At 38.7% G+C, this 15688-nt stretch overlaps 1 protein-coding gene across 10 annotated transcripts in view; it reads right to left on the bottom strand.

The window, feature by feature from the left end:
* The window catches only part of LOC106867506 (uncharacterized), a 348378-nt gene that overhangs the window by 44990 nt on the left and 287700 nt on the right, over positions 1 to 15688 (bottom strand). For all 10 annotated transcript variants that reach the window (XM_052975064.2, XM_089338260.1, XM_052975069.2 and 7 more), the window contains 3 exons: positions 14865 to 15056; positions 9698 to 9996; positions 6823 to 7544 (listed from right to left, as the gene is read on the bottom strand). In XM_052975064.2, coding sequence (XP_052831024.1) covers positions 6823 to 7544; positions 9698 to 9996; positions 14865 to 15056 — 1213 coding nt within the window. The remainder of the gene's footprint in view (positions 1 to 6822; positions 7545 to 9697; positions 9997 to 14864; positions 15057 to 15688) is intronic.

Below are 15688 nucleotides of genomic sequence, written 5' to 3'. Positions count from 1 at the left end.
CAGGCTATTCTTATTCTAGCAGCTACACTTTCAGTGCACCCACCCCCACTACTAACTTGGTCGCCCAGATAGCGGAAGCTATCGACTACCTCTAGTTTTTCACCCTGGAATGAGATAGAAGTTGTTTCCTGTTTGTTTACAGTCTTTATTGCACCTGAACATCTGCCACAAACAAAAACTAACTTGCTAGTTAACCTGCCTTTGATGTTGCTGCACCTCTTATGTGTCCATAGCTTGCACCGGGTACATCTTATAGAGTTACTACCTACTCCTTTTCTACATACTGAGCAGGGCCATCTACCTGAAGGGGTTTGTGTTTTATCTACCTTCCTACTTATTAGGATTTTGGTTTTAGCTAGGTTGACTCTAAGGCCATTCAATTCTAGACCTTGCTTCCACACCTGAAACTTCTCCTCTAGTTCTGATAGTGACTCCACAATTAGGGCAAGGTCATCAGCATAGAGGAGTTCCCAGGGGCAACCTGTCTTGAACTCCTCTGTGATTGCCTGGAGGACTATGATAAATAAGAGGGGGCTGAGGACGGAACCTTGGTGGACCCCTACCTCTACCCGGAATTCATTGCTGTACTCATTTCCAACCCTCACCTTACTGGCAGCATCTCTGTACATGGCTCGCACAGCTCTCACTAACCATTCTTCTATCCCAAGTTTCCTCATTGACCACCAGATAAGGGATCGGGGGACCCTGTCAAAGGCTTTCTCCATGTCAACGAAAGCCAGGTACAGAGGTTTATCCTTAGCTAGGTATTTCTCCTGCAGCTGTCTCACTAGAAATAAGGCATCAGTAGTGCTTTTACCTGGCACGAACCCAAACTGCATCTCATCTAAATTGATTCGCTCCCTAATTAGTTGGGCTATGACCCTCTCTGTAACTTTTATAACCTGATCTAACAGCTTGATGCCTCTGTAATTATTTGTATCTATATATATATCATAATTACCTTCTTATTTCATTTCATTATCTATCTGTGTAAACACAGTTTCATCTCCCATGCTGTATGTTTAGAGAAAAAAACTTAAGATCCCTTCACTCTTTCGCCCTCATTATTATTGCCATTTATTCATTCATTTATCTAATTTTGTTACAGTTTGGCTGATTAAAACTCTTGGTTAAGAATTCAAATGCCCAATTCTATCTTATTAATATCATCTATATTCTCTCACACCTGCAACCTGAATTTTTACTGTTTCGCGGTGTACCCGCCCCTCCCACTCCCACCACCTGTACTGGGAGTCTCTATCCTCTGACCTCTATCAGATGTCTCTCCCATGAACACCTCCAAAGGCTTAATGTTTCTCTATCACTACTTAGGATTTATCTCCTATGTAATGTAGTGATTATGTAGTGCATAAAAAATGATGGTGTAGTGTATGCAGGTTGAAGGTTATTGCATGTTTATGAGTTCTGCCAAATGCAAGCTTTCTTTTCAGGTACATGATGCTGCTGTTCCCCATCCCAGGGTCCTATGGGCCCACAGCTCCCACACCCTCAGGATTGGCACACTTAATGTTGGTACACTGAAGGGTAGGTCTGATGAGATTGTTGAGATGCTTGAACAGAGACGTGTAGATTTGTGCTGCATTCAAGAAGTAAGGTGGAGAGGAAGTTCTGCTAGGTTCCTCACAGGCAAAGAACATAGGTATAAGATTTTCTGGGCAGGGAACACTGATGGGGTTGGGGGCATGGGAATACTTCTTGTGGAGAAATGGGTTGATAAGGTAATCGAGGTCGTCAGAATCTGTGATAAAATACTTGAGATTAGATTAGTGCTGCAACATGGTTTAGCAACCATTATCTCAGCCAGGGCTACCTGATGAACAGAAAGGCCGATTTTATAATACCCTCTTGCAGACTACCTTGTTGACGAATGACAGGGACCTTCTTTCTAGCTGGCAACTTCAATGGGCATGTTGGACAACATGCAGGAGGCTTCCATGACATACATGGAGGCTATAGTTTGGAGGAAACCAGGCTGTTGGAATTCAGAGTTCTGTGATGCAAATGATCTTATGGATTGTGATACTAACTTCAGGAAATCTGCCAGTCACCTATTCAGCTATCAGTCTGGTGGACACAATAGTCAAATTGACTACATCCTCGCCAGGAAACGGAAAGATGGCTACTTATAAATGCCAAAACTTTTTCAGGTGAAGAATGCACCCCACAACATAGATTAGTAGTTAGCAATTTCAAAATCAGGGTTAAATGGATGCCCAGCATGGAGAAGAAGGGTCTGGAAGTTAAAGGATCCTGCGAATGGACAGAGATTTGGAGATGTATTACTTGAAGCTTTTGACAAAATAGAGGGGGGATATAGTATCACATGATGTGGAAGACAACTGGAGGTATCTGACCAGATCTGTGGAAGACAACTGAGGGCTACTGACCAGATCTGTGGGTGGTGGAACAACATAGTTGACAGGGCTATTAAGGTAAAGAAACAGGCACGGAAGGACTGGAAGAATGGTGGTAGCAGGGAACTGTATCAGATTGCCAGAAGGAAAGCTAGGAGACAGGTTTACTTAGCCAGAAGGAAAGCAGATAAGAAAAAATTTGCCAATGTTCTGCGTTGTGAGGACCAAAGACTTGAAGTGTTTCATGTTGCAAAGACAGTGTGTGAGAGAGAATCGTGATGTCATAGGAGAGAAATTTGCATTTGATGAGGCTGCTAGGAGACTTGGAGATTAAGGGTAAGAAGACAAGGAAAGCCCTCGGCCCATCAGGAATCACTGCAGAGATACTCAAAATATCCGGAGGTGTCGGCTATAGTCTAGTCACCCATATAGTCAATCAGGTGATACATGAAGGAGTCATACCCAATGACTGGTGTAGCAGCACCATAGTCAACCGCTACAAGGGTAAGGGTGATGCTTTAGATACGAATAATTACAGAAGTATCAAATTGTTGGACCAGGTAATGAAAGTCACGATGAGGGTCAAAGCCCAACTAATTAGGGAGAGAGTCAGTCTAGATGAGATGCAGTTTGGGTTTGTGCCAGGGAAAAGCACCACTGATACTATATTTCTGGTAAGACAGGAGAAATACCTAGCCAAAGATAAACCTCTGTACCTGGCTTTCGTTGACATGGGGAAAGCCTTTGACAGGGTCCCCCTTATCTGGTGGTCAATGAAGAAACTAGGGATAGATGGGTGGTTACAGAGAGCTGTACAAGCCGTGTACAGGGATGCTGTCAGTAAGGTGAGGGTTGGCAACAGGTATAGTGAATTCCAGGTAGGAGTAGGGGTCTGCCAAGGATCAGTCCTCAGCCCCCTCTTATTCATTATAGTCCTCCAGGCAATAACAGAGGAATTCAAGATAGGATGCCCCTGGGAGCTTCTTTATGCTGATGACCTCACTCTAATAGCTGAGGAGAGGTTTCAGGTGTGGAAGCAAGGTCTAGAATCGAAGGGCCTTAGAGTCAACCTAGCAAAAACCAAAGTCTTAATAGGTAGGAAGGCAGACAAACCACTAATCCTTTCTTGATCTGTAGAAATTCCATAAGATGTACCTGGTGTAAACTTTGGACACATAAGAGGTGCAGCAATATCAAAGGAAGACTGAGAAGATGGTTTTTGTGTGTGGCAAATGCTCAGGGGCAATAAACACTGAAAATGTGCAGAAAACAGCTTCCAGGGGTAAAAACTACAAGTAGTTGATAGCTTCCATTACCTAGGTGACCAAGTCAGTAGCGGGGGTGGGTGCTCTGAGAGTGTAGCTGCTAGAATAAGAATAGCCTGGCCAAAGTTGAGAGAGCTCCTACCTCTGCTGGTGACAAAGGGCCTCTCATTCAGAGTAAAAGGTAGACTGTATGACGCATGTCTAAGAACAGCCATGCTACATGGCAGTGAAACATGGGCCGTGACTGCTGAGGACATGTGTAAGCTTGCAAGGAATGAAGCCAGTATGCTCCGCTAGATGTGTAATGTCAGTGTGCATACATGACAATGTGTAAGCACCCAGAGAGAAAAGTTGGATATAAGAATCATCAGATGTGGTGTGCAAGATAGACGACTGCATTAGTATGTTCATGTGTTGCATATAGATGAGGACAGCTGTGTAAAAAAGTGTCACACTCTAGCAGTAGGGAGAACCTGTGGAAGAGGCAGACCCAGGAAGACCTGGGACGATGTGTTGAAGCATGACCTTTGAATGTTGGGCCTCACCGAAGCGATGACAAGTGACCAAGACCTTTGGAGATATGCTGTGCTTGAGAAGACCCGGCAAGCTAAGTGAGACCGTAACCATGTTCGCATAGATGATGGCTCATTTGCATTTGATGAGGCTGCTAGGAGAGGGACTTGGAGATGCCACTATGAAAGGTTGATAAATGAAGAGAACAAATGGGAGAAAGGGAGTCTGTCAAATGTTGACCCAACAAAGGGACCAGCTATCCAAATTGACAGTGCCTTGGTAGATAAGGTAATTAAGGGTATGAAGACAGAGAAAGCTCCTGGCCCATCAGAAATCACCGCAGAGATGCTCACTTGATGCCAGAGATGTCAGTGCAGCATAACTAGCCCATCTAAGAGTACCCTTCAATCATTGGACAATAAAATGCACTTGTGAAGACCTGTTGAGGCAAGTGAAATCATTGTCATCGCCAATGACAGTACCACCTGATTGGCACCCATGCCAGTGGCACATAAAAAGCACCATTTGAGCGTGGTTGTTGCCAGTGCTGCCTAACTGGCTCTCGTGCTGGTGGCATGTAAAAAGCACCATCCTTGTGTGGCCAATGCCAGTACCGCCTGACTGGCCCTCATGCTGGTGGCATGTAAAAAGCACCCACTACACTCTCGGAGTGGTTGGTGTTAGGAAGGCATCCAGCTGTAGAAACTCTGCCAGATCAGATTGGAGCCTGGTGCAGCCTTCTGGCTTGCCAGTCCTCAGTCAAACTGTCCAACTCATGCCAGCATAGAAAGCTGACGTTAAACGACAATGATGATAATGACGACATACAGACATACATACAGACATACATATACATACACACACACACACACACACACATATCTCTCTATATATATATGTAGGTATGTACATACATGTACCTATATATGCATATACTCACATTTATTTGTATTATATATATATATATATATATATATATATACATGTAGGTTAGTGTAATCAGTTAGCACACTTATCACGAATATAAGAGGTGTAGGTTTGATTCCCATGCATACTAATACCTACTTTTTTCCACCAAGAGCTCATATGCTCCAATATTAGACTATTTTCTTTAAGCTTATAATTATGATTATTATTATTATTATTATTATTATATTTATGTGTGTGTGTGTGTCTTTGTGATTGTCATTCACCCCCACCATTGCTTGACAACTGGTGTTGGTTTGTTTACATCCCCATGATATAGCAGTTTGGCAAAGTGAGGTTGATAAAATAAATATTGGGGCCAATAAAATAAGTACAGCGGCCACCCTTCAAAGTGGTGTCCCAGCATGACTGCAGTCTAGTGATTGAAACAAATAAAAGAAAGATATATTACTAGCTAACTTTAGAAGATACATTCTTAAGAATACATTACAAAAACACAAATAATGATCATTGTTTTATCTCTTTTTTTTTCACATTCTCAGTACTAATATTGTTATTAGGTATTCTAACAAGCAAAGGAAAGAAGGAAACAACAAACCAAACTCTAAAACTGCACAATAATGACCAAAAATATCAAACCAGAACTTCACAAACAAAAATATAAATGAAAAGAAATATGAAGTAGATCTAAAAATAGAAAACTCTGAAGTGGAATTCTGAAGTGGAAAACTCTGAAGTGGAATACAAGATATTCTAAAAATGAGTATAATTCAAGAATAGAACAATAGAAATTTTTACTACGGACAAAAGCAACTGAAAAGTGGATACTCCCTCAGATCCACTCAAACAGGAGTATCAAAACCCAAGCAAATACCATGGAGAACAAATATTCAGAAAAAGAAAATAAGAGGAAGTATCTTATTGAAATTAGTAACAAAACAACACTAATGAGCAACAAGAAAGAGACACAAATACTACAGAATTATAAAATAATAAAATAAGACGTACCTGAAATAAAAGAAGCCTAAAGCAAGAGATTCTCACTAAATCACCAAGAATCAGAATGTTGCAAAGGCTCATATGACTGTAAAGATCAGTTATTCATCCACAAAACCATAACTGAAGATTATCAAAGAAAAAAGAGTCTGCGCATAACATGAATTGATAACTGGAAGGCTTTTGACAGTATTCCCCACACATGGATCCAGGAAACACTGGTCACAAGTAAGGTAGCACCAGAAATAATTAAATATATGAAACATATCATGAATAAATGGCAAACAGCTCTGCAGCAACAAACAAAAGAGAGTTGAAAGAAGATTACTCCAAGGTGACTCCCACTTTCCTCTCATTTTCTGCCAGATATTGACACCTTTAACCAACATACCCAATAGAACTGGATGTAGATGTAACTGGTACAAATGATAAACAACTGGAAATTGTACTACAGGCAATACATGATTTTACTAAAGAAATCAATGTGAGATTTGGCTTAGAAAATTATGAAAAGCTACCATGAAGAGAGGACAACTGATTAAGAACAATAATACCTAATTTATACATAGTCTGCCAACTTTTTGCAACACCACTAGCTGCTTGGCCAATATTATTTCTAAGTTGACCTTGGCAGAAATTGAACTCGGAACATAAAGATGAATGAAATGCCATAAAGCATTTTGCCCAGCATGCTAACAATTCTGCCAGTTTGCTGCCTTCATAATAATAATAAGAAGAAGAATTACCTAATCTTGGTGGCTGTACTGAACGTGATAAAAGATCGAACAGATGGCTGCTTTTGGGTGTAGTTTTGCGTTTCACAGTAGTGACAGGCTGGACAGGTACTGTAACAACAATTGTAGTTTCAGCTTCCTTTAACTTCTCTTGATGCATTTCTTCAATAGCCGCTGCCTTCTTCAAGTAAGCCTCAACAACATTAGCTGACACCTCAACAGTAAACGATCCAGTCAGTCTAACCCTCAGTTCTTCATCATATATGTCTTGGGGTATAACTTTTATCTGTCCTGCCAATTGGTATACTTCCTTACCAAGTGGTTGTATGAAAAATATTTTGTTATTCTCAATGAGACCTTGATTGTAGGTCAGTTGGATGTCATCTTCATCATTTTCTGAAACTTTCATCTGGCCACTGACTGATATCACCCATGTCTGATTGTTCTTCAGCTCAGGTCCATCAAACCGGAAGTAAGTTAATGGTTTGCCAGAGGTATTGAACTGGCTTGTCTTGTCTGACTGAATCTGAACAAAATTATTTTCTTTCCATTTGTTCTCAATTTTTTTTGAATTCTTCAGAGAATGACATGAAACAACAACACACCACTGCATGTCTTCAAAACGAACAAACAAAGCCATTGTTCCGATTACTATATCAATTTTCTCCTCTATCACACGCATGCCATCTTTTAACCTTCGTTTTCGACCAGGAGCTGCCTGAGCCACGCAATACCTGCAAATAGTGATTAGTTTTAGTGAATACAATATGTTTAGAGCAAAACCAGAAGTAAAGGTAGCTAAATAGCAAATTATAATTGTACAGAACTCATTGATGATGGTTAAGCTGAACAGAGACAGACAGTATTAACAGTTGCTAAAGGATAGGACAGAGATAAATGAAAACAAAATGTACTACTGGCTAAATGATATGATAGAGCCAAATAAAAACAGATGGTGAGGTAGAATTGCTACTTGAGATAGTTGAAATATCTCAGTTCCAATGCTTTATTCCCATAAATGCATTAGAATCTATACTATTCTTATTCTGTGAGGTTTCATTACAGAGAAAAGAAGGCCTGAAGTTGGAGTTTTCCTAAGTATGTTAAAAAATATTTCTATGGTTTTTTTTTCCAATGGAGGTTAAAAATGTAGTTAGGCCTGTCATCTTAATCTTTAAGATGGTAATATCATTAAACACACACGCACACGCACACACACACACACACACACACACACACACACACACACACACACAAAACATACTTCTGTACCATAATCAAATCGAATACTGCTGCCACCTGTTTCTTCCACAGATGTCAAAGCATAAGCATACAACAAATAGAGTCCATATCTGTCCAGTTGAAAGCTACACCCTCATTGCTATGTATATCCAGTCAACAACTACACATCATGTCTACATATTGTAGATATGATGTGTAGTCTACATATTGTACATATTCAGTTAACATTTACATACCATGTCTTTCCAGTTGTATATACTCCATGTGTATCCAACCAACCTCTACAGCTTTTTTAATGCTAGTATAGCATATGAATAAGATTTGGCTGCAGTTTCTTGCAGATCAACTGCATAGTTGCTGCCTTGTTAGCTTATAATACCTCCAAAACATTTAATAAGGAGATCAAAGTGTCATATAAACATACTTAGAGCAATCACAGGAGCAGAAAGATATAATAACAATAATAAGTGGTAGGCAAACAATACTTTAAATCCATTGTGGACTAGCACATTACACATCATAACAAGTTGTACAAAGACTACATCTATACACAATTTAAAATTGAAGCAAGATTACAAAAAATGGAAGACTGACTTAATATGTGGAGAGCACAGTTTATCTTTGCAACAGGTCTAAATCCAATTACCAGTCATTTTATGGAAAACTACCTCCCAGTTACAGCATCATTTACACTGGCACATAAAATTGTGTTAAGATGCACACCACTAACAGTAAGTAGAGAGGTACAGCAACTCTTGCATGTCCATCTCTACTGAGAAAACTACCAGAATCTACAGGCAGAAATACTCTGGATAGTGGGTAGCATGTTTACAATGTCAATTGTATCTCATGTGATTCTTTGTTGCATGTTGGATTGTGCAGTATGGTTTCCAGCTAGGTGAAGATTAAACTTCTCATATCTGTGAAGAGGTATCATTCGGCTAACTACTTGCATGACATAAGACTGTGGGACTAGAGCTAACCTGGGGCAACATCTATACTACATGTTTAGCAGTTGATATCTGCGCACTCTGAACATCCAAGCCAACATCTACATTCATGTCAATCCAATCAACAGAGTGCAAAAGCTGTGTCTGTCTGTCTGTCAGTTTGTATGTATGTACGTATGTATGTATATGTGTGTGCATATATGTGTGTATGCATGTGTATGTATATACACAAGTATGATGTATATATGTAAAGTTTGGGTGTTGGGCTCATGATGATAAGTTCATGGGTTCAGTTCTAGGAGTGGGTGCTGGCAGCTTTCTTTTCCCAATCTACTAAAGGAATCAAGATATGAAGTTAGTACAGAAATAGATATGAATGACTAATGCAATGAAGGTAGTACCTCAGTACGATCACAGTTCAATGAATAAAAACAATTAAAAGAATAAAAGAATATCAAGAGGCTCAATGGAAATCTATGTATGGCCTCCAAACTACTACATCACATTTTTTGTATACATACATGCATTCATACACATGCACATGTATTCACGCACTCGCATGCGCACACACACACACACACACACACACACATGTACACACACACACACACACACACTATAAGACTTCAGATTTCCACAAACAGCACCACTACAGTAGCTTCACGGTAACAATGTCATTATTTCTGTTAAATTACTTTGCTAAATATTGCACTTCAAAAGATACAGTGTTTTTGGTGAACTTGTACTCATTTTCCATAAGAATCCATTCACTGTCTCTTGATTTCTTCATTAGTACTTCAATATCATCCAGGTGCCTGTTATTTGGTCTAGCCTCAGCATTTGGCAAGGGCAACTTAAGAGTAACAGGCCGCCGGAAAAAATGCTTTTGGTCACATGATATGCCTATGATTTCCGAACATTCCAATATGTCTTCACATCGTATTGAATAATTCTGTTGGCAGTAAGTGAGTATTTCTTCTGTTAAGGGTGTCATCTGTAATGACAAATGTCAAATAAGACCTGCACTTTCAACTTAAAATCTGGATTAAGATATCAGAATTTGAAAAAAATTGCACTTGCTTTATGGTGGCCATTATAACTTACAAGATAAGACAATCATGTAGTTTGGAATTGTGACCATTCGATTTATTGTACGATAGATCAACAGCAGTTATTTTATAATAATGTACTCATTTAAACATTCTATGTGAACTTCAAACTAAAAATATACCATCCAATCAGTAATAATTGACAAACACTTTACAAAAATTTGATCACACATACTGGTTTTACATTAATTTAGTATACTTCATCCACCATAAAAAATATACAAAAAATAAAGTGAATTCAAAGATAAAAATCAAATTTATACCTTTGCAGCTACTGTAAGAACAGAAAACCTGATATTTTGGTTTAACAACCTTTTTTGCTTATTTTTTATAAATATTTCCCTATCAAGCATGGATTCTGAAAGTTGTTTACCAGAAATTATTTTAAGGTTTGTTATAGCCTTACAACTAATATCAGAAATAGTCTAGCTTCTAATCTCAAATAACAAAGACAAATATGCAAATATTGAAATAAAAAGTTATGCTCTCTTGACGAGTGTTGTAAAATTAATTCAGTCATTTACAGAGCTGGCATTCTGTCCACTAAACTACCTATGGCAGAAGGTAACTTCAAGAATTGTTAACTGAATCATACTTCCACTTTCCCAAATGAAGATAACAGAAATGCTACAGCCATTTCTAATTCTGTATGGAAGTTGAGATGCAGTGGTGCCAATAATTGTGGACTATAATAACCCTGGAGATTGCTGAACTATAGAAAAATATATCTTAATTAATTATTTTATCAATTATTCAAATAAAAATATTTTTTCAGGTTCCAAAGCTTTATAGAGATATTTACACTAGGTTAAATTGCAAAAAAAGCTGGAAGAGTTATAGAATAGTAGATATTTGTAATGTGCTCATTTGGCTTGCTTCATTGATTATTTTCTGTCATATTCCTTTGTTATCATAATTCCCTATTCAGTATACTGCATGGACTTAATATATTTTGACTGTGCCCATTATTTTGTTTTATATTAACTTATAAAAAAAATTTTGTTTGCATTTGATATTGTAGTGCTTAATATATAAACTGCTTCCTCAGAGTAAAAGACTACGAAACTGGCCTAAGTAATCTATCGCACTCTGTGTTCATATGAAGTATTTTTCTAGTACTTAACAATGTATAATGATTGTGATACATACTGATATTCTCACAGAGCAGTCATAAGGTAAGTCTGTATTATTGATATGAGCATTTCTCAACTGATCTTTTATGGATCTCTCGTGATCTAAACTCCTGTGAGATTTATCTCTTCTCTAAATTTTTATCAATGTATAAATACATGAATGTCATAATCTGACCTGTTTCTAGTTGTTTGCCTGTTTAAGCCTTTATTCTATTATACATGTACCGACTCAATCGAAATGCTGACTATAGCCAATCTTCATTATGTAGCAATAGCATCCCTGCATTTTTAGTTGGAGTTGAGGTAGGATGTCATCCTGAGCACTAATTATATGTACCTATTACTTAACATCATCAGATGTAATATTACCTGATATATATATATAATATATAAGGAATTTTCATCAATTCTTGTGATGTGCTATGAGTGCCCAGTTTGGTTTACCACTAAAACTCTTGTTTGAACTGAGAGGCAGCTAGAAGTAGTTTCTCCTTGAACAGGGAGATATTGATTAAAGTATTAGGTCATCTCATAAGTTCTGTCCGATTTTACCTTTTTTAAAATTGAATGAAATTTAATAGCATTTTAGAATGTCTAATGGAATTAAAAATTATTTTATGCATTTGTGTATATTTAAACTAATTAAATATTATTTTACAGAAAAATAGAATTGAAATTTCTAACATGGAAGTATCCAAAGAGTATTTGAGGCATATAATGCTTTATGAGTACAAAAAAGGAAACTCTACAGCCAAAGTAACTCGAAACATACACTCAGTTTATAGGAAAAAAATGCTTGAATGAAAGAACTTGCAGAGAAGATGGTTTGCAAAATTCAGAAGTGGAGATTTCAGCCTTGAAGATGAAGGTCGAACAGGACGTCCTTGAGGCATTACTTGATGAAAATCCTGCATTATCAGTTGGAGAATTGGCAATAAAGCTTAGTTCAAACCATACAACTGTTTATCATCATCTTCAACAACTTGGAAAGGTTCCTAAACTTGGAAAATGGGTGCCTCATGAATTGTCCGAAAGCAACCACAAATCCCGAGTTGACATCTGTTCTTCTCTCCATTCTCGCAAACTCATTTCACCCTTTTTGAATAGACTTGTGACTGGTGACAAAAAATGGATCTTCTATCAAAATATTCAACATCGTAAACAGTAGCTTGGTAAAAGGGAAAAAGCTCAGCCACAACTGAGAAGGGAACTTCATGGGGAAAAAAGTTCTACTCTCTATCTGGTGGGATTGCAAAGGAGTAATTCACTTTGAATTGTTATCACCTAATGCAACAATCAATGCTCAAGTCTACTGTCAGCAATTAGAGCATCTGAACCAAGTTTTGAAGAAAAAAGACCCGCTTTAGTGAATCTAAAATGAATGATGTTACATCAGGACAATGCACAACCCCACACTCACATAACAGAAGATCGAAGAGCTTGGTTGGGAAAAAATTCCTCATCCACCTTATTCTCCCGACCTTGCTCCTTCAGACTACCATTTGTTTTGTAGTTTACAGAATCATTTGGGGGACATAACTTTTGCAAGCCAGGAGGAGGTCGAAACAGTTCAGAGTTCTTCGCTTTGAAACCAAAAGAGTTTTACATTGATGGGAATAAAAAGCTTGTAAATAGATGGAAGGAAGTCATAGATAATCAGGGAAAGTACATTGATGATTAAATTTCAATTGAATATGAAATTTTATCACTTGTTTTCTTTATTCAAAATTCGGACAGAACTTATGGGATAACCTGATAAAAATGAAAAAGCAATATGTTTGTACATAACTTGAAAAGGACATTTAATATATATATTTTTTTGAATCTATACCCTTTTGCCTAAAACAAATTCCAATACACTGAGGGAACAATGTATTTACAATTCATAATTGTGTATGTGTGCATGTGAGTTTGTGTGTGTGTGTGTGTGTGTGTGTGTGTGTGTGTGTGTGTGTGTGTGTGTGTGTGTGGATTTGAGGAGCAATAATAACAACATCATTGTGTCTATATCAAAAGATAGTCGTTCATCTGCTAATCACTGAAAAGTGAAAGAAATTGGAATATGATGATTACTTAATGCACTTTAAATATACACTTTATTTACCTAGGTGACCAAGTGAGTAGCGGGGATGAGTGCACTGAAAGTGTACCTGCTAGAATAAGAATAGCCTGGGCAAAGTTCAGAGAGCTCTTACCTCTGCTGGTGACAAAGGGCCTCTCGCTCAGAGTAAAAGGTAGATTGTATGATGCATGTGTACGAACAGCCATGCTTCATGGCAGTGAAACATGGGTTGTGACTGCTGAGGACATGCGTAAGCTTGCAAGGAATGAAGCCAGTATGCTCCGCTGGATGAGTAATGTCCGTGTGCATACCCGACAGAGTGTAAGTACCTTGAGAGAAAAGTTGGACCTAAGAAGCATCAAATGTGGAGTGCAAGAGAGACGACTGCGATGGTATAGTCATGAGGCAAGAATGGATGAGGATAGCTGTGTGAAAAAGTCCCACACCCTAGCGGTTGAGGGAACCTGTGGAAGAGGTAGACCCAGGAAGACCTGGGCTGAGGTTGTGAAGCATGACCTTCGAACATTAGGCCTCACTGAGGCAATGACTTCTGACAGAGACCTTTGGAAATATGCAGTGCATGAGAAAACCCGGCAAGTCAAGTGTGACCTATATCCAAGGCTTCTGCCAGGGGTGTAGCCAGCCCACTTATGCGTTCCTTCCTTCCTTGGACACTAAACTCCGCTTGCGAAGACCTGTTGAGGCAAGTGAAATCGAAATTGAACTAAATTCGACGACTGGCACCCATGCCAACGTCGTCTCCTTCTAGTGAATGAGACCTTTGGAAATATGCTGTGCTTGAGAAGACGTGGCAAGCCAAGTGCGACCATAACATGTGGCCTATGCCAGGGGTATAACCAGTCCACTTATGCATACCTTTCCTTCATTGGACACTAAACTCTGCTTGCGAAGACCTGTTGAGGCAAGTGAAATCAAAATCAAATTCGATGACTGGCATCTGTGCTAATGGAGTGCTAAGAGCACCATCTGAGCATGATCGTTGCCAGAACAGTTGACTGGCTTCCGTACCAGTGGTACGTAAAAAGCACCATTCGAGCATGATCGTTACCAGCGTTGCCTTACTGGCACTTGTGCTGGTGGCATGTGAAAAAATATTTGAGTGAGGTTGTTGCCAGTGCCGCTGGACTGGCTCCCGTGCAGGTGGCACATAAAAGATACCATTTGAGCATGGTCGTTGCCAGTACCACCTGACAGGCCCACTACACTCTCAGAGTGGTTGGCGTTAGGAAGGGCATCCAGCTGTAGAAACTCTGCCAGATCAGATTGGAGCCTGGTGCAGCCATCTGGTTCACCAGTCCTCAGTCAAATTGTCCAACCCATGCCAGCATGGAAAGCGGACATTAAACGATGACAATGATGATGATGATGATGATACTTTATGCACAATTTTTTAGACTTGATACACAGTACTCTCCCTCTTTCTCTCTGACTCTTCACCTTACCCTCTTTTTCTCTCTCCTTTTTCTTTCACTCTTCACCTTTCCCTTCAACTAATCATGTCAACTGTTGAACTGTTGCGAAAGAAACAACATATTACCTGTAATGTACAGTTTAATGTTCCATCAATACTCGTCCTAGGACAGCGTACACTGATATAACGGGAAAGACGTGAATAATAAAGACAACCACTGGAGGTCAACTGAAATTGTTCTGTTCTGGGAATACAGCTCACTGCAAAAGATCCCAACTTGCTCAGATTTATCTCAGCATAGTTAATCCCACTTTCACACTGTAAAAGAGAACAGAAATGCAAGATAACTAATAAAATATAATGAGGAAAATATTAAACAAGTAAAGGTTAAGAAATTAACTGAAATATCTTCAAATAAAGTGTAGAAAAAGATATAAAGACTAGAATAAATATTTTGGAAATGAAAGGAAATATTAGGAGAATTAAATAAGGCACTGCACAATGACAGAAAATATAAGAATCAGGAAGAGGAAGAACAGGATATCTAAATGAAACATCAGGACACCAAACTGAGATATTGCGACTGAAAATAAATCTTGTCTGGCCTACAAATCCTCCAGTTAAATTGCCTGTTGTCTCTAATCCACTCTCAAACTGGGAGCTTCTTGTCAGATCACACCATTGTAGTATGTTAGTATGTGCTGATGGAACTCTTTACAATCTACTCACTTCTTCATGTACCTCAACAACTTACTATCACTTCAATAATGCAGAAAATACACAATATACAACTCATCATTCCTTGTTAGTTTTTGTAAAACAATCGTCATCTATATGCAACCTAGATACACCAAACTTGTCATGCTTCTGTGAATGGAGGCCTCCAAAACATTCTCCAGTAAGGTCATATTGATTCTGTCTATTTCAATGATGCAAAGACTCAATCACTG

This window comes from Octopus bimaculoides, chromosome 20, assembly GCF_046866305.1.
Source record: "Octopus bimaculoides isolate indiv1 chromosome 20, ASM4686630v1, whole genome shotgun sequence".
Classification (NCBI taxonomy): Eukaryota; Metazoa; Mollusca; class Cephalopoda; order Octopoda; family Octopodidae; genus Octopus; species Octopus bimaculoides.
Note: the sequence above shows the minus strand (reverse complement) of the source record. Positions and strands in the feature narration are given on the sequence as shown.